General features: G+C 43.2%; 2 protein-coding genes across 18 annotated transcripts in view; one reads left to right on the plus strand and one right to left on the minus strand.

Annotated features, from left to right (window-relative positions):
- Positions 1 to 21,581, plus strand: part of LOC309337273 (uncharacterized protein) — a 132,738-nt gene that overhangs the window by 12,495 nt on the left and 98,662 nt on the right. For 5 of the 10 annotated variants that reach the window (XR_014154150.1, XR_014154151.1, XM_081854039.1 and 2 more), the window contains exons 3-4: positions 7,786 to 7,843; positions 8,394 to 8,476. Coding sequence is in view for 4 of the 10 variants with exons in the window: in XM_081854039.1 (XP_081710165.1) it covers positions 7,786 to 7,843; positions 8,394 to 8,476 (141 nt within the window). In the remaining 6 variants the exon portion in view is untranslated. Of the gene's footprint in view, positions 1 to 7,785; positions 7,844 to 8,393; positions 8,477 to 8,770; positions 9,323 to 14,795; positions 15,886 to 19,979; positions 21,071 to 21,581 lie in introns of those variants that run through there. The other 5 variants (XR_014154146.1, XR_014154148.1, XR_014154147.1 and 2 more) reach the window with 5 other exon arrangements.
- ITPR1 (inositol 1,4,5-trisphosphate receptor type 1) overlaps positions 8,478 to 21,581 on the minus strand; it is a 215,470-nt gene continuing 202,366 nt past the window's right edge. For all 8 annotated transcript variants that reach the window (XM_081852239.1, XM_081852234.1, XM_081852236.1 and 5 more), the window contains 2 exons: positions 14,692 to 14,853; positions 8,478 to 10,307 (listed from right to left, as the gene is read on the minus strand). In XM_081852239.1, the coding sequence (XP_081708365.1) occupies positions 10,221 to 10,307; positions 14,692 to 14,853 (249 nt within the window). In that variant the 3' untranslated portion in view covers positions 8,478 to 10,220. The remainder of the gene's footprint in view (positions 10,308 to 14,691; positions 14,854 to 21,581) is intronic.

Consider the following 21,581-nt stretch of genomic DNA (forward strand, 5'->3'; position numbering starts at 1 on the left):
TTGTAATAAACATGAGACACAATGATATAATAGTTTGCCTCTTCTTCTGCAGCTCGTCGCCTCATCTGAAAATTAGCATGACTACACAAACTGAATTTGTTCATTCAGTTTTCTCCCCTTCTCAATATTGTTTGTAAAAAAATAAAAGAATTGGAAAAACAATTAAACAAAAAGTTTAGAAACAATAAAGAGACTAAGAGAAACTGCTTGATGTTAAGAGCAGTTCAGCAATGGAACCACTTAACTAGCAGAGTGGTGGATTCACCTTCTTCTGAGGTCTGAAGGGATGTCCTAGTGCTGGATTTCAGACATCGGACATGGGGGTTGGAATAGATGGTCTACAGGGCCCACCTGTCATTTAGACATACATCATCATGTGCAAGTGTCAAGCACTTAAAATATAGAAAGACAGCAAAGGGGGTGTGTGCAGGGTGAGGGGTGGGGAGCTTATTAACAGACAAAACTTCTGTACAGCAGCTGCACACACAAAGGTGCCCTGTGTTATGGCTTCTTAGTTTTAGTTTTAGTTTTAGTATTACAACTACTGCTAGTTTTGATTTCTTTATTTAAAATGTTTATATTTGTCATCTAACAGGATTTATGTTACACTTAATAATCAATACAAAGCGTCATTAGAGTCTAGATTAAGCCAGCAGGTAATAGCTGAATAACCTCTTTAGCCAATGAATCAGATTAGTAGATGTATTTTTTTTGGTTTTTAAATAAAGTTTCCTCCAATAACCAGGTTTCAGATCTTGTTTTCAGATCTACAAAGAATAAGCACCTTCTGTTACCCCCTGTCCTTGTCACCACATGTATATGACACGGGGACTCTCCTGTGTGAGTGTCTGAGGGCCCTGCTCTTGCCGCTTACCACCTATCTGGCCCAGGGCAGGGCCTGAAGCCTCACAGGGACTGTTGCACTCTGCTGCCCAGGAGGACTCTCCTGTGTGAGTGTCTGAGGGCCCTGCTCCTTCCTGCCACTTACCACCTGGCCCAGGGCAGGGGCCTGAAGCCTCACAGGGACTGCTGCGCTCTGCTGCCCTGGAGGACTCTCCTGTGTGAGTGTCTGAGGGCCCTGCTCCTTCCTGCCACTCACCATCTGGCCCGGGGCGGGGCCTGAAGCCTCATAAGGACTGCTGTGCTCTGCTGCCCAGGAGGACTCTCCTGTGTGAGTGTCTGAGGGCCCTGCTCTTGCCGCTTACCACCTGGCCCAGGGCGGGGCCTGACAGGCCTCACAGGGACGGTTTCTGTCACTGCTGCTGCGGCCCAGGGGGATCCGGAGGGGCGCAGAGTTCTTTTTAGAATGTTTTAAAATTTTCCTTTTCCTTTTTATTTTATTTTTTGTATATGCGGGGACGGGGGGTGGGGGTGGGATGGATGTATAGTTGGGAATTTGTTTGATCTTAATGGATTTGTAATTTTTATAGTTTTTTATTTGTATTGCTTTTTGTTTTCTGTTTTTTTTTTGTTTTCTGGGGTTTTTTTTTGTTTTTTTGTTTTAAGGTCTTATTTTGTTCTTAAGGGGAGGGGTCAGGGCAGCCGGGGAGTGGGTCCCAGCCAACAAAATGGCTGGGCCATGCTCCACAGAGGGGGATGCGCTGGGACAACCGATCTCAGTGATCATGGGGAGGAAGAGGAGTTACGCTAAGACCAGACCATGTCATTACAGAGGAGGCAGGTTTAGTCGTTGTCTGAGGACTATCCCTGCCTCCGGGTCTGGTCTTGACCGGACGGATACTAGAATCAGCAAGGGAAGGTGCTGCTGTGCAATGCCAGGTCAATGATTCATAAGACCACTGCCATCCATGACTTGATCATGGATGGAGGATTTGACCTGGCATGTGTAACAGAGACTTGGTTGGATGAGGCAGATGGGCCTGTTCTTGCCGCTGCTTGTCCACCAGGTTTCTCTTACGCACAGCAACCCAGGCCTTGTGGGCAGGGAGGGGGGGTTGCAGTGATTTTTAGGAAGTCATTAGTTTGCACCAGGCATCCTATTGGGAAGACCCAGTTCTCTGAGTGCATGTTCTGGAAGTTGGGCAATAGGGGCAGTACAGGATTCCTTTTGGTGTACCGACCTCCCCGCTGCACCAAGGATTCCCTGCCCGAGCTGCTTCAGGTCGTGGCGGATGTTCTCCTGGAGACACCTAGTTTGGTTGTCCTAGGGGATTTTAATATCCATGCCGACACGACCTTACAAGGGGCCGCTCGGGACTTTGTGGAAAGCATGGCCTCCATGGGGCTGTCCCTGAATAAGTTTTGCCCAACCCATAGCCGCGGACATGCCTTGGACCTGGTGTTTACCTCCATGGATGTTGGTGATCTGACACTAAGTAAAAGCAAAACGAAAGAAGTGCCATGGTCAGACCACTTCCTGGTGCAACTTGACTTCTCCGCGACCCTTCCCCTCTGCAGGGAGGTGGGACGGATTCGGATGGTCTGCCCCCGCCACTTAATGGATCCGAATGGTTTCCAGAGAGTGGTAGGGGATGCTTTATCCCATGTTGATGGCCTTTCAGCTGATTCCCTGGTGGCCCGCTGGAATGTGGAGTTAACCAGGGCTATTGACTGTTTGGCTCTGAAGCGCCCTCTCTGATTGCATGGAGCCCGGACAGCCCAGTGGTTTTCCACGGATCTGAGGGCAATGAAACAATCGTTGAGACGGCTAGAGCGCGGGTGGCGGATGACCCATTCTGAAGCTGACCGGACACAGGTTAGAGCTCAATGTCGAGTCTACCAAGTGGCGGTAGCGACGGCAAAGAAGACTTTCTTCACCGCCTCTATTGCATCTGCAGAAAACAGCAGCAGGAGACTTTTTCAGGTGGTCCGCAATTTAGCGGAACCACCTTCTACATCGGGGCCCAGTACGGGCTACATGATCTCCTGCAATGATTTTGCAAAGTTTTTTGCAGATAAAGCTGCTCAGATTCGGGAAGAGGTAGACTCCACCATGGGAGCAGGGCCGGGGCGGGAGAGTGCTAGAGTCCTGTCTAGTCAAATTGCGTGGGATCACTCTGAGGATGTGGACAGGCTGCTTGGATGAGTGAAACCAACCACCTTTCTCCTTGATCCTTGCCCATCCTGGCTTATAAAAGCTAGCCGGGAAGGGCTGGGCGATGGGCTTCGTGGGGTGGTGAAGTCTCAAATCTTCCATTCTTGGGCAAGGTGATTGAGCGAGTGGTTGCTGAACAACAACAGGCACGCCTGGAAGAAGCGGACCATTTGGATCCCTTCCAGTCGGGATTCAGGCCTCATCATGGGACTGAAACTGCCTTGGTCGCACTGGTTGATGATCTCCGGCGGGCTAGGGACAAAGGTGAGAGCTGTTTCCTAGTTCTCAGCGGATCTCTCAGCGGTGTTCGATACCATCAACCATAACATCCTTCTGGACCATTTTGAGGGTCTGGGAGCTGGGGGCACTGTCATACAGTGGTTCCGCTCCTTCCTCCTGGGCCGTGTTCAGAAAGTGGTGGTGGGGGATGAGTGTTCAGACCCCTGGGCTCTCACTTGTGGGGTGCCTCAGGGTTCTGTCCTCTCCCCCATGCTTTTCAACATCTACATGCAGCCGCTGGGAGAGATCATCAGGCGGTTTGGGCTGGGTGTTCATCAGTATGCGGATGATACCCAGCTCTACCTCTCTTTCAAATCAGAACCAGTGAAGGCGGTGACGGTCCTGTGTGAGTGTCTGGAGGCTGTTGGAGGATGGATGGTGGCAAACAGATTGAGATTGAATCCTGACAAGACAGAAGTACTGTTTCTGGGGGACAGGAGGCGGGCAGGTGTGGATGATTCCCTGGTCCTGAATGGGGTAACTGTGCCCCTGAAGGACCAGGTGCACAGCCTGGGAGTCATTTTGGACTCACAGCTGTCCATGGAGGCACAGGTTAAATCCGTGTCCAGGGCAGCTGTGTACCAGCTCCATCTGGTACACAGGCTGAGACCCTATCTGCCTGCGGACTGCCTCGCCAGAGTGGTGCATGCTCTGGTTATCTCCTGCTTGGACTACTGCAATGCGCTCTACGTGGGGCTACCTTTGAAGGTGACCCAGAAACTACAACTAATCCAGAATGCAGCAGCCAGACTGGTGACTGGGAGCGGCCGCCGAGACCATATAACACCGGTCTTGAAAGACCTACATTGGCTCCCAGTACGTTTCCGAGCACAATTCAAAGTGTTGGTACTGACCTTTAAAGCCCTAAACGGCCTCGGTCCAGTATACCTGAAGGAGCGTCTCCACCCCCATCGTTCTACCCGGACACTGAGGACCAGCGCCGAGGGCCTTCTGGCGGTTCCCTCACTGCGAGAAGCCAAGTTACAGGGAACCTGGCCAGGGGCGCCGACTTATAAAAAATATTGGGGGGGCCCATACCGGGGTCCTCGCCACAAGATCCTGGCTGCAGGGTGCAATTCGGGAGGGCTCAGCTGGCCGGGCCCAGGCCCGCAGGACTCCTCCGCGCTCCCCTCCCGCGGCCGGGCGGCGCCTGCAAAGGCTGCGGGTTCCGTTGCACCTCCGTCTCTCTTTCCACTGGTAGCGAGAGCGGGTGGGAGGAGGCCACCCGGGAGCCGGAACCGGGCACCAAATAAGGAGAGCGGGGCGGGCCTGGATCCTGGCCTTGTTTGGCGCTTCCCCTCGGCCGGCGGCCCAGCCAAGCCTGCGGCGGCGGCGAGGCGATGCCCGCGCAGGGGGGCGCCCACCCCTTGGCCCCCGCCCGGCGCTGCCGCCCCAGCACCTGCCCGCTCCTCCCAAGGGGCTTCCTCTCCCTCCCGCCTCTTCGCAGCAGTAATATAATTTTCTTAAATTATTGGGGGGGCAGAGCCCCCCCAAACGAATTTTTGAGGGGGCTCGGGCCCCCTCAGGCCCCATGGAGTTGGCGCCTATGAACCTGGCAGAGGGCCTTCTCGGTAGTGGCGCCCGCCCTGTGGAACGCCCTCCCACCAGATGTCAAAGAGAACAACAACTACCAGACTTTTAGAAGACATCTGAAGGCAGCCCTGTTTAGGGAAGCTTTTAATGTTTGATGTATTACAGTATTTTAATATTCTTTTGGAAGCCGCCCAGAGTGGCTGGGGAAACCCAGCCAGATGGGTGGGGTATAAATATTATTATTATTATTATTATTATTATTATTATTATTATTATTATTATTAATTTATTTATTATTATTACACACACATCCAAGAAACACACACTTGGCCCTTTAATCGTGAGCCATGGTGTGCCACAGCACAAAAATGGTGAGCATTCATTGGAGCTGGCAATATTTTGGTTAAGCCTCTAGAGAGAGTAAGAGATGAAAAACCTGATGAGAAGCAGCAGCATATGAGTGACAGGAAGGCAGAGAAGGAGCAAAGCAACCATTGTCAAATAAGGATACAGGATGACAATGGAAAGTAGGCCAACAGATGGGTAAGGAATCAGGTTGGAGCAGTTTTTCCCAACCTGGTACCTTCCAGATGTTTTAGACTCCAACTCCTGTCAGGCCCATCTAGCATAGTTAATGGTCAGGAGTGATGGGCAATGTAATCCAACAACATCTGGAGGATTCCAGTGTAAGGAAAGCTGGGTTAGAGGAAGAAGCCAAAGGTTTATGCAGAATGCATGCAGCCATACATTCCCTGGGGATGCATGGTTGACCAAAGCACTAGAGAGGCAAGAGAGAAATTAGTTGGAGAGGAGGGAAAAAGAGATCAGAGCACAGTTACTACCAAGACAACCAGTGGTGGGTGGGTAGAAGCAACTCTTCCTCAGGGATTTACTCTGCACCGGGGGTCACATGGTTATTCCTTATGGTTTGCAATCATAGAATTGTAAAGGATCCTGATAGTCATCTAGTTCAACCCCCTGCAATACAGGAATCGCAACTAAAGCATTCATGCCAGATGGCCATTTAACCTCTGCTTAAAAACCTCCAAGGAAGAGTCCACAGCTTCCTGAGGGAATCCATTCCACTGTTGAACAGCTCTTACTGTCAGAAAGTTCTTCCTAGTGGCTAAGGCACCCTTTGAGAGAACAAGGTTTAATTATTATTTTTCTAGAACATCTATGAAAAGGCCATGTTGAAGAGCTATAATCTAAGCTGTGAGTTGCTTTGAACGAAAAAATACAGTGTAAGGAGAAGGCTGCATGGTGGGGGGTGGGGAAACAAGCCACAAGCAAAATACAAACATGGTTCTACTTGGGAATTCTTCTTAATGGCTTGGCTTTTTTTACTGAAGTAGTTTTACTAAAGCATAGGATGGGGAAAATATCTATAGTGTTGGTGGGGTTTTTCCTTTCTCACCGTGGGTAGTGAGTGCAAAGAAAAGTCTTCATTTAGTTGTGGGGTCCTATATGTGTTCTACCAGTGGACTTCATATAGTGCTTTCCCTTTTTAGGCCCACAGGAATCCAAACAATAGCTTTGCCACAAGGCATGATTAGGTTGGAACAAAGGGAGAATAAAGCTCATGCCTCCTGAATAGAGGTTGCGAAAAAGATGATCTCCTGATGAAACATAGAGAAAGTATCCCCAAATTTGTTTTATGAAGGATATATTGTGACAGACTTCATATAGTTGTAAGTCCTTGACTGCAAATCTGCTTTGACTGCAATTGCCAGGTGGTTTTTTTTAACTTTGGTTGTTGATTCATTAGGGTTTGTTGGCTTTTTTATTAGTATTTTAAAGTTTTTTTTCAGTTGTATAAAATAAAGTGAAAAAAGAGAAAAGAAGAAAGTGCAGTATATTGTATACAAGCATGGTGGCCATAATGCTAAGGTTGCAGGTTTGATCCCTGTATGGGACAGCTGCATATTCCTGCATTGCAGGAGGTTGGACTAGATGATTCTAAGTGTCCCTTCCAATTCTATAGTTCTATTATTCTTATACGTGCTAATACATATATAATTATTAATAACCACCTATATTCTGTATAAACTTGTTTCACATGAAAGCATATTTATTCAAACAAAGTCTGATGTTGCAAGTGCCGTCATGTCTTCAGTCCATTGATGAAAGGAACGATATTTTTATTTGTTGGCTTAACTAGCTTTTCTTAACCCCATGCAGTTCTGCTGTTTATGCAATGGAAATAATTCCAGGGGAAATAATTCCCTTTTTAAACTTACTGTAAGTAAAACTACTGGATTCTCAGTATTACCCATACCTGAGTTCTCAACTGAAACATCTCACTTAATGACTGTACCTATAAATGCCAAGCTGCTTTCCTTTAAAAGAGAAATGTTGAAGGTTTGCAATATATAAAGTAATATATTCTTTGCAAATTCAGTATTTGACAGATTTAATTTTTAATTATAAACTGACTTATAATGGATTGAAGAGAAGTAAAAGTTTTATCACTTAAAATTTTACATGTACTGATTCTTCCCATTTTGGAATAATGGGAACTTCAGTACTTGATCCACATTTAGGCTGCAGTTCTGAGAACACTCACCCGGGAGGATCACCTATTAAACACAGTGGGATTTCTCTGAGTAAACAGGAATAAAATTATGTTGCAACAGTTGTACAGTTGTGAAGCATTTACAAATATTTCTCCTTGCCTAGTCACAGTCATTGGTGAGATCCAAAACATCCTGCAGCATTCTTCCTATTCACTAAACAACAATTTTGTTTTTCCATGAATATTACTTAAGAGGATTTTTAAAATATATACAAGTTTTGGTGTAAGAGAAATTGTATGATAATGCTCATGAAGAGATGTCCATTGGAAAGAGCATAGTGCTCAGTTGTGCAAGAGTTCTGAACATTCATAAAAAGCTCATTATTCCCATTTGTTTTAACAGATCCCAATCAGCCTGTTCTTGAGACACCATATGAAAATCAGTTGAGCAGCCCACACAGGTAAAAAATATGCACACACAAACACATGAAGATCTCTAGCTTGGAACAACAGGTTTTGTTTTAGCTATAATCACCCATAGAAATTTTTATAGATTCCTCTACATCAGCCTTCCCCAACCCTTGGGTCCCCAGATGTTTGATGTTGTTGAGATGATGACAACTCATACCATCCCCAGCCAGTATGGTAACTCTAACCCTTCATTATAGGCAGGATTGAGAATGTAACTGGAAAGAGAAAGAATTGTGATAAATTCAGAGTTTATATTCTCACATCATGTAATGATTATGAGTAGTGACCAGCATTGCAACTAAGATCCACAATGTAGGGTTCAGAGTTGAATGAATGACACAAAAGGCCACTAGTTTTGCAGGAGGTGTAAAGAGTTTTAACCTGTTTAATATAAATAAATCAGCATGCTTTTTTTTTGTTTGGTAATTCCAGTATGGCATAAGGCGTGTGTGTGTGTATGTATAAGAGAGAAAATATGCAAAAACAGAAGTATTGAAACATGTGTTCCAATAACAGGCCATCTTTTGTTACTTTTCACAGTGCCAGGACCCTAGTTTATCCTTTGTTTCCAGCAACATATAAAGCAAACACTGAGGAACTCAAATACGGAAGGAAACCAGTGGGTAAGGTTAACATGAAATTTTTAATTTAATTAAACATGGGTTTGAAGAGGAACACAGCTATTTTTGGTTTGGTGAAGCATCAACTGCCTTAAGACTAAAAACACTTGCACATAGAAACATTAGCCTTTGCACATTAAAGTAATACCAGATATGCTGCCTGGCTTGGAAATGGACTTTAGTATTAGACACAGTGCATAAGGCTGGTGTAGCAGTAAGTGATCAATCATTATCTACCCCAGCCTTTGGTTTTCAAGCACAGTACTTTATTGGCAAATGCATTTACTTCCCCTTCAGGTAAGCAGTGTTCATGACAGCATAAGCTGAATGGAGAATAGTTTCATTAGTGCTGAAGAAGAATGAGACTATCACACTGAAGTACTATACATTATTATTATATATTTTATTTAAATATCTATATTTATGCATTTACAAACTTTAATAAGCATTCATCATCTCCACTTTTTTATAGCAGAGAATTAGTTTCTGTAAAATGACCATGTACAAAACTAGGCAACAGGTTTTTTCTTCCATATTTCTCAGCTGTCGTGAGCAATAAAAATGTGACCAAGATGGAATGAAAACTAAAATACAATCTCAAACCAGTGGCTCTTTTGCAAGTATTACAAAATCAGTGCTCAGCTAGGAGTCCCAAAAGGGATATTTAACATTTTAATTGGTTTAATGCATGGGGGAATGTACTTCTGTCTGAGTTACAAAGTGCAGATGCTCAACTGAGGTGGTAGCCTGCAAACCCTTCTAGGATCCTCTAAATCAATATGGCACACGCACACACAAGTGGGAAAAATCTAGAAGATTACACTGATCTGCAGCAGTGTCAAATCCTCCTAGTTTTAATTTTTCCATAAAGAAAAAGGTTCATTTCAATACTTCAGATTTTTTCATAAATGAATGCTTTAGCCTCTTCCACACCTCTTGAGATTTAGGGATCAGTCCGCCAAGGTGCAGCTTTGCACTGTGGTGGGTTCTGGAATCCTCAAAGTAACATTTAAGAACTTTGGGTGGTATTCAGAGTTTTACTCAAAGGAGACCTCTTGAAAAATAATGCACCTAACTTAGTCATGGTTATTCATTCCAATGGGTCTATTCTGAATAAAACCTCATTGCTCATTTTAATTTAAATCAAAAATAGATAAAGAGGAATGTTAGGAGGTGGGGGTGGTAAGAGGAAGCACCATTGCCATGATGTGTCAATCTCTCAGAATGCCATGTGTTACAAAAATGTCCTGGAGGACAAAACCTCGCCAGGAACACGGTTTCTCAGCAGCCTTTCTTAACTGTGTCATCTGATGCCATTTAGTAAATGATGTAAGATGACACCAAAGATATGTGCACTCCCTTTAGGACACACAGGAGTAAAGAACAAATATAGTGTGATTGCATAATTCATATTGCACAACTGTATAAAAAACCCATAAATACCAGCTATCTGAAGGTCTTAAATACAAAATACAGGTCACGTACTATTTTAATCAATAATCATTTTCAAGTGCAAGTTAGGTGTGCCCTTCACTTCTTCCTATAAAAGGCATTTTTTTTGGCACAAATGTAAGCCCCCCCCTTCCAATAATGTGCCCATACTTTCTCAATGAAGCCCTATACATACAGTATAAAAAGGTTATTTACACACAATGAACTAGGTATACAGAAACAGCTTTAAGGGTTGAATCTCAACTCCTGTTATGAAAATGGGGAATAGGGTGGGCAGACAAGCCACCCATCTGATTTATGCTGGTTGCTGTGGGTTCACATTGATAGAAGCAGGATGTCCTAGGAGACCAATACGCTGTTTTTGCTTCCTCTGCTCTGTCATCTGGAAAATTGAAACATGTACTTGGTTAGACATAAGCACTTCCTGTACGTCAGACCACAGAATGAGCTATTGCTGTTATATTGTGGTCAAGGTTTATTCTGAAAGCCATTTGCAACAGAAAGCACGATCCTGTTTGATGCATCAAAAACAATTAAGAGAAAAACAGCTACCCCACCCCCGCCCAGTTGGGAAAATCCAGAGAGAAAGTTTGGGAGTCTAGCACGAAGTGCTCATTGACTCCTCATGACAGCAAGCAAGCTACGTGGTAGAATGGAGAGGTTGGGACATGGGAAATGCAAAGGAAAATCCCCACTCAGTCCCCACAGAGCTCAGCTGGGTGACATGGGCAAGCTATCAAATAAGAAGTTCAAACAAACAAATGCTTGCATGGTAGCTGTATTAAATCCAACGTTGGAGAGCCTTCTTTATATGTGGCAACATTCTGTGTGTAGCAGCTCCCTAGGTAGAATGTTCAGTTCTGCAAAATGACAGCCCCATCATTTTGGCTGGCACAGCTATTTGCTATTCTCCAGGATCTTGCAGAAGGGAATAGGAATGGACTCTATTCTATCCCTGCCTGCTGATGCAACCTACTCTAAGGCTGTGTGCCACACATATCCCTGAGTAGAAACTTGAGCTTAGGAACACAGAATGCTACTGGATTGGGAACAGAGTTCAGCCCAATGGAAGGGAGGCAAGTTAACCCTTTGTTAACACAGCAGCAGGCTATGTTAACCTGATCCTGCATCTAGAACTGGTACACTGATTCATAAAATTGGGCTGGAAGGTATTTGAATATGAATTTGCAATGTACCCAAGATATAAATGGCAATTAGAAAATTACATTTTAGGCTGAGGAGATACACTGCACTGAGTGTTTACAACAAGCTGGTTCAAAAATAAATTTTAAGTATCTGCAATGTTACACAACTAGGAGTATATTGCAGTGGACTAATTTCTGAGTAGACATGCATAGGACTGCATTGTAAGAGCCACACCTCTGCAGAAAAGTGCTTTGCCCAGCTACTGAAAAAGTGGCATTTAAGGGCTAAAACAAAATAAAAATAAACACAGTAGCAAGTGCAATTCAAAAGACTGTTTCTGTTACAATATGAATGTTACATTCTGTGGAAGTCAATTTTCTCCCTTTTTGAAAGGAACTTTGTATTACTAAGCAAATATTTAAGCCCCACCCCAACTGCAAAAAGTATTTACATTATTTTTAAATTTGCATATGCTTGAAGCATGTACTAAAATGTATATAATTGTTATTGAGATTTTATGTCTTAAACTACATAGAGAATGGGCAGATTACAAAATTAACTGCTAAAGAAAACAGAACTAAAGCACACTTAGCTAATTTAGTGGAATGAGGGCCTAATCATAATCTTCATGCAATATCTCTAAATGTTCATGAAATATCATTCTGTCATGAATTAGCTACATTTCCATTATGGTGGAAGAAATGTTTAAGCTTGATGCTTCAGTCCCTGATAACTTTCTGTTAAACCAGTTCCCTTAAATTATTTGTTATTTGCAGCATATTGCTTGCCAATTAGCATTTGCAACACATCACTTAAGTGGATCCTGAGGCAAACTATTAGTTGTTTTCCTTCCCTTCCTTTTAAAGGGTGTATGCACCTTTAAAACCTGGTTGTTTGCATATTCATACGAGGTTCACAGAGTGCATTCGTGAGATGTACAGGGCTGGGGTAAGTGGAGGCCACAAGTCACTGCAGAAAGTGCTTGGTCAGTACAAATCTGGTCCATTCTTAGCATTATGGAGAATCCCCCAAAAAATTTGAGTTATGTAATGTGTGAACAAGCAATGTTGCCATAGCAACAGACCCTCCAATTGTTCCTCTTTTCCAAGGACAGTTCTGGATTTACAGAAGCCATCTCGGTTTCTGATTTGATCCCTGAATGTCCCACTTTTCTTTAAGGTGTCTCTATTTTCACTGGAAAAATGTTGGAGGGTATGGCGTTATGAAATCCCCAAGCCAAGGAGACATCTGAAGGCTTTTAAAGGGTATAGGGAAGATTTTAAATGTTTAATGTTTTAGTATATTTTTATATATGCTGGAAGCTGCTGAGAGTTGATGGGCAACCCAGTCAGATGGACAGCGTATAATAATAATAATTGGATAGGGTGTCCCTGTTTTCATTGGAGAAAATTTGGAGCTACGTAGCAAAGGCGGTGGGAGCATATGGGAGAGGTACAATCACATGTACAACTGGATCCTTCTCTGGTATATTGCTTGCAAACTACTAATTTTGTGTGTGTTTGTGTGTGTGCTTGTGATGTAATGACATGCTGTGGAGTGTGGTATAAAAAAAGCAGACCAAGGCATTTACTGAAGAGAGAGAAAATGTAAAGGTCATATTAACTCCTGCATAAGTGCACTGAAAATTCGTAACAAACCAACAACTTTGTATTCATTAAATTGCCAGTGGTATTTTTTTTTTTAATAGTTTGCCAGGAATGTTTACACCACTTGTTGCAGTTCAATAGTGTTTCAAATGGAATTGTTGAATTTTGGCGTTAATGACAGCTCTAGTCTCTAGAAACCAATTAGAAGTGACAGCTGTGAAAGGGAAACTTGCTCTTATTTCATTCAAACCAGACTCTCAGTTAGCTCTTCTTTCTAGAAAGGGTTGTTCCTAATGAGAAAGTGATGTATTGGTATGGTCACACAACTGGTACATGCTGCAACTTGATCTGGGCACACTCAATGACTGCACTTAGGGGAAATTCCAAAGAGTCCTCTCCTGTTAATAAACCTGGTTTCCCCTTCTTCCTCAGCAGGGCAGAGGCCCTCTGAATGCTAATGTCATTCTCATTTTCACAAGGGCAAAGTTTAAAAGCTGGGCAAGTTAAAAGTGGAAGGCTTTAAACATTAAGGCATATTCGGGCTTTAGCTGGTGAGGTTGAAGCAAAAGGTAGGGAAGGAGAAGAGGGGCCTCCCATTGAGCTTGCTATCAAATTCCATTCTGGATTACTTCAGTCACATGTTTTAAAATACTGGCTACAAATCCAAAATGCAGCAATGCATATTGTGGTTGATAAGGAACAAGCAGGAGGCAAAAGGATGTGCAGTATCCAAAGAAATTCCGAGAAGGACAGTGCATTTGAACTGAAATCCATGCCTTTACAGTGGTACCTCGGGTTAAGTACGTAATTCGTTCCGGAGGTCTGTTCTTAACCTGAAACTGTTCTTAACCTGAAGCACCACTTTAGCTAATGGGGCCTCCTGCTGCCGCCGCACCACCGGAGCACAATTTCTGTTTTCATCCTGAAGCGAAGTTCTTAACCCGAGGTACAGTGATGCCCCGCAAGACGAACACCTCGCAAGACGGAAAACCCGCTAGACGAAACAGTTTTCCGTTTTGGAGGCGCTTCGCAAAACGAATTTCCCTATGGGCTTGCTTCGCAAGACGAAAATGTCTTGCGAGTTCCTGCGGGGGGTTTTTCCTCTCCCCCCCTTTTTCTAAGCCAATAAGCCGCTAATAGCGCTAATCCGCTAAGCCGTCAATGGGCTTGCTTCGCAAGACGAAAAAACCGCTAGACGAAGAGAATCGCGGAACGGATTCTTTTCGTCTTGCAAGGCACCACTGTACTATTTCTGGGTTAGCGGAGTCTGTAATCTGAAGCATATGTAACCCGAGGTACCACTGTACTCAGCCCTTAATCCTATGGTGTGTGTTTTTAAAAGATTATTAAGGCATAAACTTTTTTAAGTTTAAAAGGCAAAGAGTAAGTCTTGTAGTGTCAGATAGACAGGGCATGTGCAGGAGCAGGATGTTAGCATCTTTACATATTATATGTAAGTTAGGGATGTACTACGAGAATAGAAGTGAGGGTTGCCACATTGCCAGAAATCAAGAACCAGAAGCATGCTTATTTGCATGTGTCAATTTCCCTCTGACTAATTTTAAGCTAGAACAAATTAAAAATCCCGGTGGAACAAAACACGTCACAGAAAAAAAACAAATAACCCCTCTTGCTAGGCCAGTTTAAACAAGCCTGGTGAATGGTAACCTAGGATATGTGTGTGTTTGGGCTTCTAACTTAGCAACCAATGTCACCAACCCTGCAGAACAAGCAAAGAATACCAATAATTTTGAAGCTTCTTGCTGTATTACCTATTACCCATCATATCAAGGCAGGGGGAGAGTCTGTCATACTCTCTCCCAAGTCCAATATTATTTTGTAAATTGAAGGCTGCATTAAAAACACAAACAGTTGGTTTCCCCACCCTCAGGTTTTCCATTCAGTGACACTTATTAAATGTGACTAGGACATTTCTGGTTTTCCAAAATTTGTGAAAACATAAAGGCTTTGTGTAAACTCATACCCTGTCTGCATCTTCTGGAAGTCTCTTACCTGCTCTTTAAGCTCAGACAGCTGATTAGAAAGATTGGACACTAGCTTCATGGTAGATTCAAGCTTCTCTTGCAAGTTTCTAAGTTCATTCTGTTCTCCTTCAGAATCACTGCTCACTAGCGACATGGCACGCATCCGAGGGAACCAATCCAGATTTCTCTCCTGAAATTCAGGCATGACAATGACATAAATGCCCGGCAAAGACACAATTGCATATTGGCCACTGTAAATTCACTTGAATATGGGTAACTCTCCAAAAGGTTGTTCTAAAATACAATTTTGTATCACTAAAAATGCATTTCATGTGCTTCTGGTGTAAAAAAAATAATCCAATTAATCTCAGACAATTTTAATGACTATTGCTCAGAAGTCACAAAACAATGCAATATTAGAATTCCTTCACACCTCATAACTGTGAAGTTATTCCATGCTTAACTGTAGCAATTCAAGAAGAGATTGTTTGTTGTAGCCTCTGCTTTTGAATTACAGGTAACATGTTCCCCACATTAATTTTTTCCATTTACATATCTAGTAACAATGTTTTCTTGAGCCCTCTACACTTGAAAAACAAGATGCTCATTTATATGTCTTATGAAAACTTAAACACTACTTAATTGTAAAACCCCCCAAAACCTCTATGTGGTTTACAAAAATAGAAAATAAAACATTTTAAATTATCTATAAAAACAGTTAAAAACAGGTATTAAAAATATTAAAAGCAGTAAAATCAACAGTAGCTAAAAAGAAAGAAAACACATGTAACTTCTATATGATGGATAGGCTGTGCCTAAAAATTTTTTAATCAGCAGTATGTTTACCAATCAATTTTATTCCCCAAATTATGGGAGAAGGCTAAAGCTTCACAATGCTAACTTTCATAATAGTAATGTGTTCTGTGATCCTTTCAAAGTATTCAGTTAAAATAATAAGATGCCTTCACAAGATATTTGGGGCGACTTTACTCACTAGTTGGCCTCTTTACATCTATTACAGGTGATTTGGGAGTAAGTCTTGGGATTTCCCTTGCAACTTTCCTTATGAGACAAGAACAACTGAACTGGAAGATTCCTTGTGTATTTGAAACTCCCTGGTTCTGCAGGAGAGAATCCATTAGAAAGCTGGTTCTTCCCTACAGAATATGGGTTCCTTGCAGAACCTAAGATCTCCTGGTGGTCTTGTTACTTTCTCCCCAAGGTGAGGAAGTGGAGGAGTAACCTCTAGTGAAATCAACATACAGTGGTGCCCCGCAAGACGAATGCCTCGCAAGACGAAAAACTCGCTAGACGAAAGGGTTTTCCATTTTTCGAGGTGCTTTTCAAGACGAATTTTCCTATGGGCTTGCTTCGCAAGACAAAAACGTCTTGCGAGTTCTTGCGAGTTTTTTCCCTTTCCCCCCCTTTTTATAAGGCGCTAATAGCCGCTAATAGCGCTAAGCCGCTAATAGCCGTGCTTCGCAAGACGAAAAAACCGCAAGACGAAGAGACTCGCGGAACGAATTAATTTCGTCTTGCGAGGCACCACTGTACATACCAACACTTATTGACAGAATCCAGAGGAGCAAGTAATAAGTGAATGCTAAATCTAATGTTGAAACCCTCCCCACCCCCAGTTCTAGAACCTGTTTTGATTACATATTTGGGGGTTCCACAGCTAATTGCTTACAGGTAAATCAACTCTATAAATGTGATGTTGCATGCTTCTGTACTAATGTATACAGTTAGTGATGCAAAAGAAAAGGGAAGGAAAACTGGCAAAAAGAAAACCCCCTAAGTACTGTGGGAGCAGAAAGGGAAGAGAAAGGGTGCGTAGCAGACAAAAGTTTCTCAATTCATTAAAGGCCAGTACTGACAGCCATTCAGTGCTACTGTTTGATTTCTCTCCCCTCCCACGTTGGAGGCATATCTTTAATGCTGAAGTTCAGACGAGGAGGAGGAAGCAAGAAAGCCTGGGTGTAAGCAGATGCACTTTAATACTACCTCATATGAAACCTGGGACAAAACTAGTCTGATAGCCAAGTTTTATCTATTGTAACAATCAATTTCAACCACACGCTATGACAACTGCCAAGTTCTAGCTATTTCCATTTAGTCAGTGGAGCATCTCTAGGTTAGGCAACAGAGGTTGTATCAAATGCTGTGCCAGTGGTACTCCACTCACGCAACAGGACTTCCTCTCCCTCTGCCCCAAATCTGCTGCTGAGGATCCTCCAATCCTGTGGTGCAGATTTTGACAGTGCATTTGGGGGAGAGGGGAAAGGAGCTGCAGGAAAGAAGGTGAAGTTCTGTTGCGCAAGCTGGCGTCTGTTGTGTGAGGAAAATAGCAGCATCGGATACAACCTGAGGAGAGGAATCTGGCATTCACCTTCATGCTCCACAGAACCACACCTGAAATTGATAGGTGGCCTTTCAAAAACCAGTTCTTGCTTTAGGAACCAATATTTTATTATTCTGAGGTTCTAGTGCCTTTGAGTGTACATATACACATGTACCAATTGGATCAGACCAAAAGTTCATAAAGTCTAGCGTCCTACTTTCTAGTAGCCAGCCATGCACCTGGAAGGCACACAAGCAAAAACATGGTGACCATAGCCCTGCTGTGCTAGTTGCCTCTATGTGGCATTAAAAGTACCATTAAAAAGTAAAATGTCATTATATTAAATGGAAAACCAGAAACAAGTAAAAACAGAAATTCAGAACTAACAGCTCAGTCCTATTACCATTTATGCAGCTGCACCATCAATGTAGATAGCGCTTTAGAGCACCTCAAAAACTAAAGCAAATTATGTTGCCCTCTTCCAATGAATTTACAATCTAACTTCTATTTTCAACAGGCATATGCTTGTAATAGTAATGGGTGAATCAAAGTTCTCACTGCAGATGAATGGATCACAAGATCTTCTCAGAACCATTGTTACCATTTTTGAACTTGTTTTGCAGCATTCTTGTAATCTAGTGCTAGCATTTTATCAGAAACATAACTAAAAGAACAATAGAGTTGTAGAGTTGTAAGGGATCCTAAGGGTCATCTAGTCCAAGCTCCTGCAACTTACGTTTCTGGAATCCCTTGTGGGATCCCTGTCCATACGTACTCAACTGCCACAGTCCCCTTCCATGAAAACATTTATTCTTCTTCTTCTTCCCCATGGGTTTAACGGTATAGCAAGGCCATAGATAGGTCCCATTATGGTCAGCAGCTGGCAACAGTGTGATCATGTTTCAGTTACAACCTTTCATATGGCCTTGTCCCTTTTGTAAACTGCCATAAATTCTCCAACACCCCCCCCCCCGAGTGTCTTGTCCCAGAGGGCAGGCCCCACAGACAAATCTGTAATACCCAAATCATAAAACCCATGTAGGACAGGCCCTCTATTTTCTATATAGCACAAACCCATAAAATCTGATCAGCCATTTCCCCTACCTTATAAACCTCACATGTTACTCCATAGAGCACAATGCACAATTGTCTGAACTCTGAACAGACCAACTTGTTTCTCCTGCCCTAAGTTTAAAAACTATAAGAAACTATAAAACAAATCCTTCGGTGATGGACAAAAGGAGAATGCCGTCCTACCAACACAACCCATCTCCCACTGCCTTTGCCATTCACCTGACAGAGTCTCAAACCATTTTCCTTTGTAATGAGAATTGAAAATGCATGAGGGAAAAACATCCAGTAACCAGAGAAGAGATTCTCAACTGGATTTTTTAAAGGCATACTGAAGAACATTAGGAGAGGTGGCTTGCTTGGCCCTCACCCCAGCATGAGGCAAGCAGTACACCTGCCGAACCTTACGTATTCTTCGCTGTTACTGGATTCACCCTTTAACCTACTCAAAGCAGTAAATGGGAGCAGTGGTGCTTGGCAACTGGCTGGTTTTATCACAGATCTATGACTGTTAATCCCAGCTGGCTATGAAACCTAAGACAATGACCCACATTAGCTCCCTTGTCAGCTGCTGAGGATATACATCACAAAACATTTCTGTATGGATAACTTACTTGCATGCATATCTCCACTTAATAATTAGTGGTTTGTGCACATGGGGAACAAGGGTTTCAGTACAGTAATACCTCCGTGAACGTCTGCCTCGTCTAGCGTCTGCTTTGGCTAACGTCCGTGGCAAACCCGGAAGTACCGGAATGGGTTACTTGCGGGTTTGTCGCTCACGCGTGCACAGAAGCACTAAATCGCACTTCGCACATTCGCAGAAGCGCAAACCGCTCTGCGCACGTGTGCAGACACAGCACTTTGCCCTGCGTCCTTTTCGGCTAGTAGCCGGGGCTCTGGAACAGATCCTGGTCGCAAAACAAGGTACGACTGTACAATAGAAATAAGGGGCTGCTCATTAAAACTGGGCCAGCAGCTTGCTGTGATTTGTGGGAATCAATCAAGGTACAGTGGTACCTCCGGTTACAAACTTAATACATTCTGGAGGTCCATTTGTAACCCAAAACTGCTCATAACATGAGGCGCGCTTTTGGTAATGGAGCCTCCTGCTGCTGCTGCGCTGCCGACGCGCGACTTCCGCTCACATCCCAGGGCAAAGGTTGCAACCGGGAGCATCTACTTCCGGGTTAGCGGAGCTCATAACCCGCAGCGTTCACAAGGGGGATGGTACGTAACACAAGGTTCCACTGTAGTTAAATAGGACTAAAAGCAATAAAGCACATATATAACATTTTATGCAAACACCACTCCATACTCTTCCTCCTCCTCCCAGAGTCATGATACCTTCTTAAATCATAGAATAGAACAATTGAAGAATAGTATGGAGATACTGACTATACATACAAGTTTGTGTGCCATAGACTAATGGGTTTAGTTAATGAACATGACTAACTTAAATACATTGCTTTCTATGGGTTTATTTCTAAGTAGAATTTTGTTGGATATAACCCATATATTCTCTCTCGGTCATCACTCTTCCTACCAGCTTACCCAAGAAATGGGTATTTGTGACTGGGTGGTAGTTATAAACCATGGGCTGTATTTAACAACAAAAGAAGGGGAGGGAGCTAGAGTGAGTGAGTGGTTACCACCGTAGAAATATGGTGCCACCCCAAGCACCACACTCCTGACACATTCAGCAAATCTGGTTTTCAGAAACCCTACACCGATTACGTTGGTCTTCAAAGAAATATCAAAAGCTGTGAACTCCATACGTAGTAAAATGGAACAGGTACACCTTCAGGGTGGGAGGAAAGGGGGGGGCAGATAATAGTTTCTGTTGCTGAGAGACATACAAAACAAATATTTTTGGCAAATAACTTGACACCCTTGTTTCACAGATCTTGGTCATAACCCAACAAGCAGCAAATCAACTGGATTAGTAGCAACTGACATGTTTCTGCAAGATTGCGCACCAGCTTTGCTTCTCAATTCCCTGCATGAGGTTATATTGATGTTTTCAGGAGACATAAGAAATGAACCTGAAACGTGCATTCAAAGCAGCTCATTTTGCGGGCCAAAGAATTCTACAGCCTATATAACAGAGTGCACCTTAACCTGCTTCTCCCCTCTCCTTCATCTCACTATCAAATCATACCCATTTTGGAGGATTGTTTGTTTTTTATTAAAAAAACATTCAAAAGTTACAATACAATACATTTTAAATCAATATATCCCCTCCAGAGACACCTCTGCAATGATGGTGGCATTAAAATAAGAACAGGATATTTTAATTTTGGAGGTGGTGTGTCCAAGGAGTAAGCTTGACAAGCAGGTTTCTGTTAAAAGTTCAACAAAGCCCTTAAGGTGTCTGGTCTTGCAAGCAACACATGTTGAGTTAACATGGCTCCCCCCACCTCCTTTTTGCATGCATTAAGTGAGCCATAATCTTGAGCCTTTATGTTTGGTCTGTTTCCTTGCCTCCACAGGCACACCCCTTTCCTACTGGTGTCCCACATACCAATGCTGTTATGCACTGTCTGCTTTGGCCCTCCTACAAGCCTGGTGGTGCCGTCAGCTCCCTCTTCCCGTCACAGCAGCAGCTTCCTCTCTTTAAACAGACCAACTGAATTAAGCCACTGACGGAAGCTGGCTAACCACAAGTGTTGTGTTTCTGGCTAGCTCTTTTCTAGGTAAAGTTGGAAAAGTCCCTTTCAAGTAGCAATCGTCAGAATCTCAGACACGGGGGCGGCGATGGCCAGAGCTTTTAAAATGTCCATGATTGGTAACTTGTTTTGTTTTTTCTTTCTTTCCAAAAAAGGAAGCTGCTCTGTGCGATGGAAATGATAATTCATTCTGAGAAATCTCACACTTCCTTGCTTTCACTGAACTGAGCTTGCTTTAGGGGTCTTTCCAACCTTGGATTTTATCTTTATCGTTAAAAGTCAAATCTATCTTTCAGTGCGCAGTCCTGATCTGTAGTTGATTGGAGGTGAGTGGGGGATAGCTGCACTTTTACCCTCTTTTAAACCATGGCATATGGGTTCAGCACTCGGGGGTTGTGGGGGGGGGGGAAGCGCACCTTCTCCAAAAGAACGAAAAAACAGCATGGCAGCAAATGTATTTCAAAGACAATGTGCTGTTGCGGTGAGGAAAAGGTAACTCTGTTCATCTCATCACATTTCATCATAAAAGAATGCTACAAAGAAGTAAAATTAAAGACTTTAAACAATTCCTAGAATGGTACAGACATGAAATGGAGTTTGTAGTTTGTGTTACTATGGTTAACACATGTCATATCTAATAGGACCTCGTGACTACTACTTACATGCAATCGCCACATCCTACACCTGCAGTAACAATTGTGGTGGACATACTGGCCGGAGAATTTTATTTTATACAGTGATAAATATCGGAGTGCTGGAAAATGCAGTATCCCTTTCTGGGGGAAAGACATCTGAACTTGCAATATATGAATAGCAGTATTTATTGCATTCTGCATG

The sequence above is a fragment of the Podarcis erhardii genome (assembly GCF_964252035.2).
Source record: "Podarcis erhardii genome assembly, chromosome: 2".
In the NCBI taxonomy this organism is placed as follows: Eukaryota; Metazoa; Chordata; class Lepidosauria; order Squamata; family Lacertidae; genus Podarcis; species Podarcis erhardii.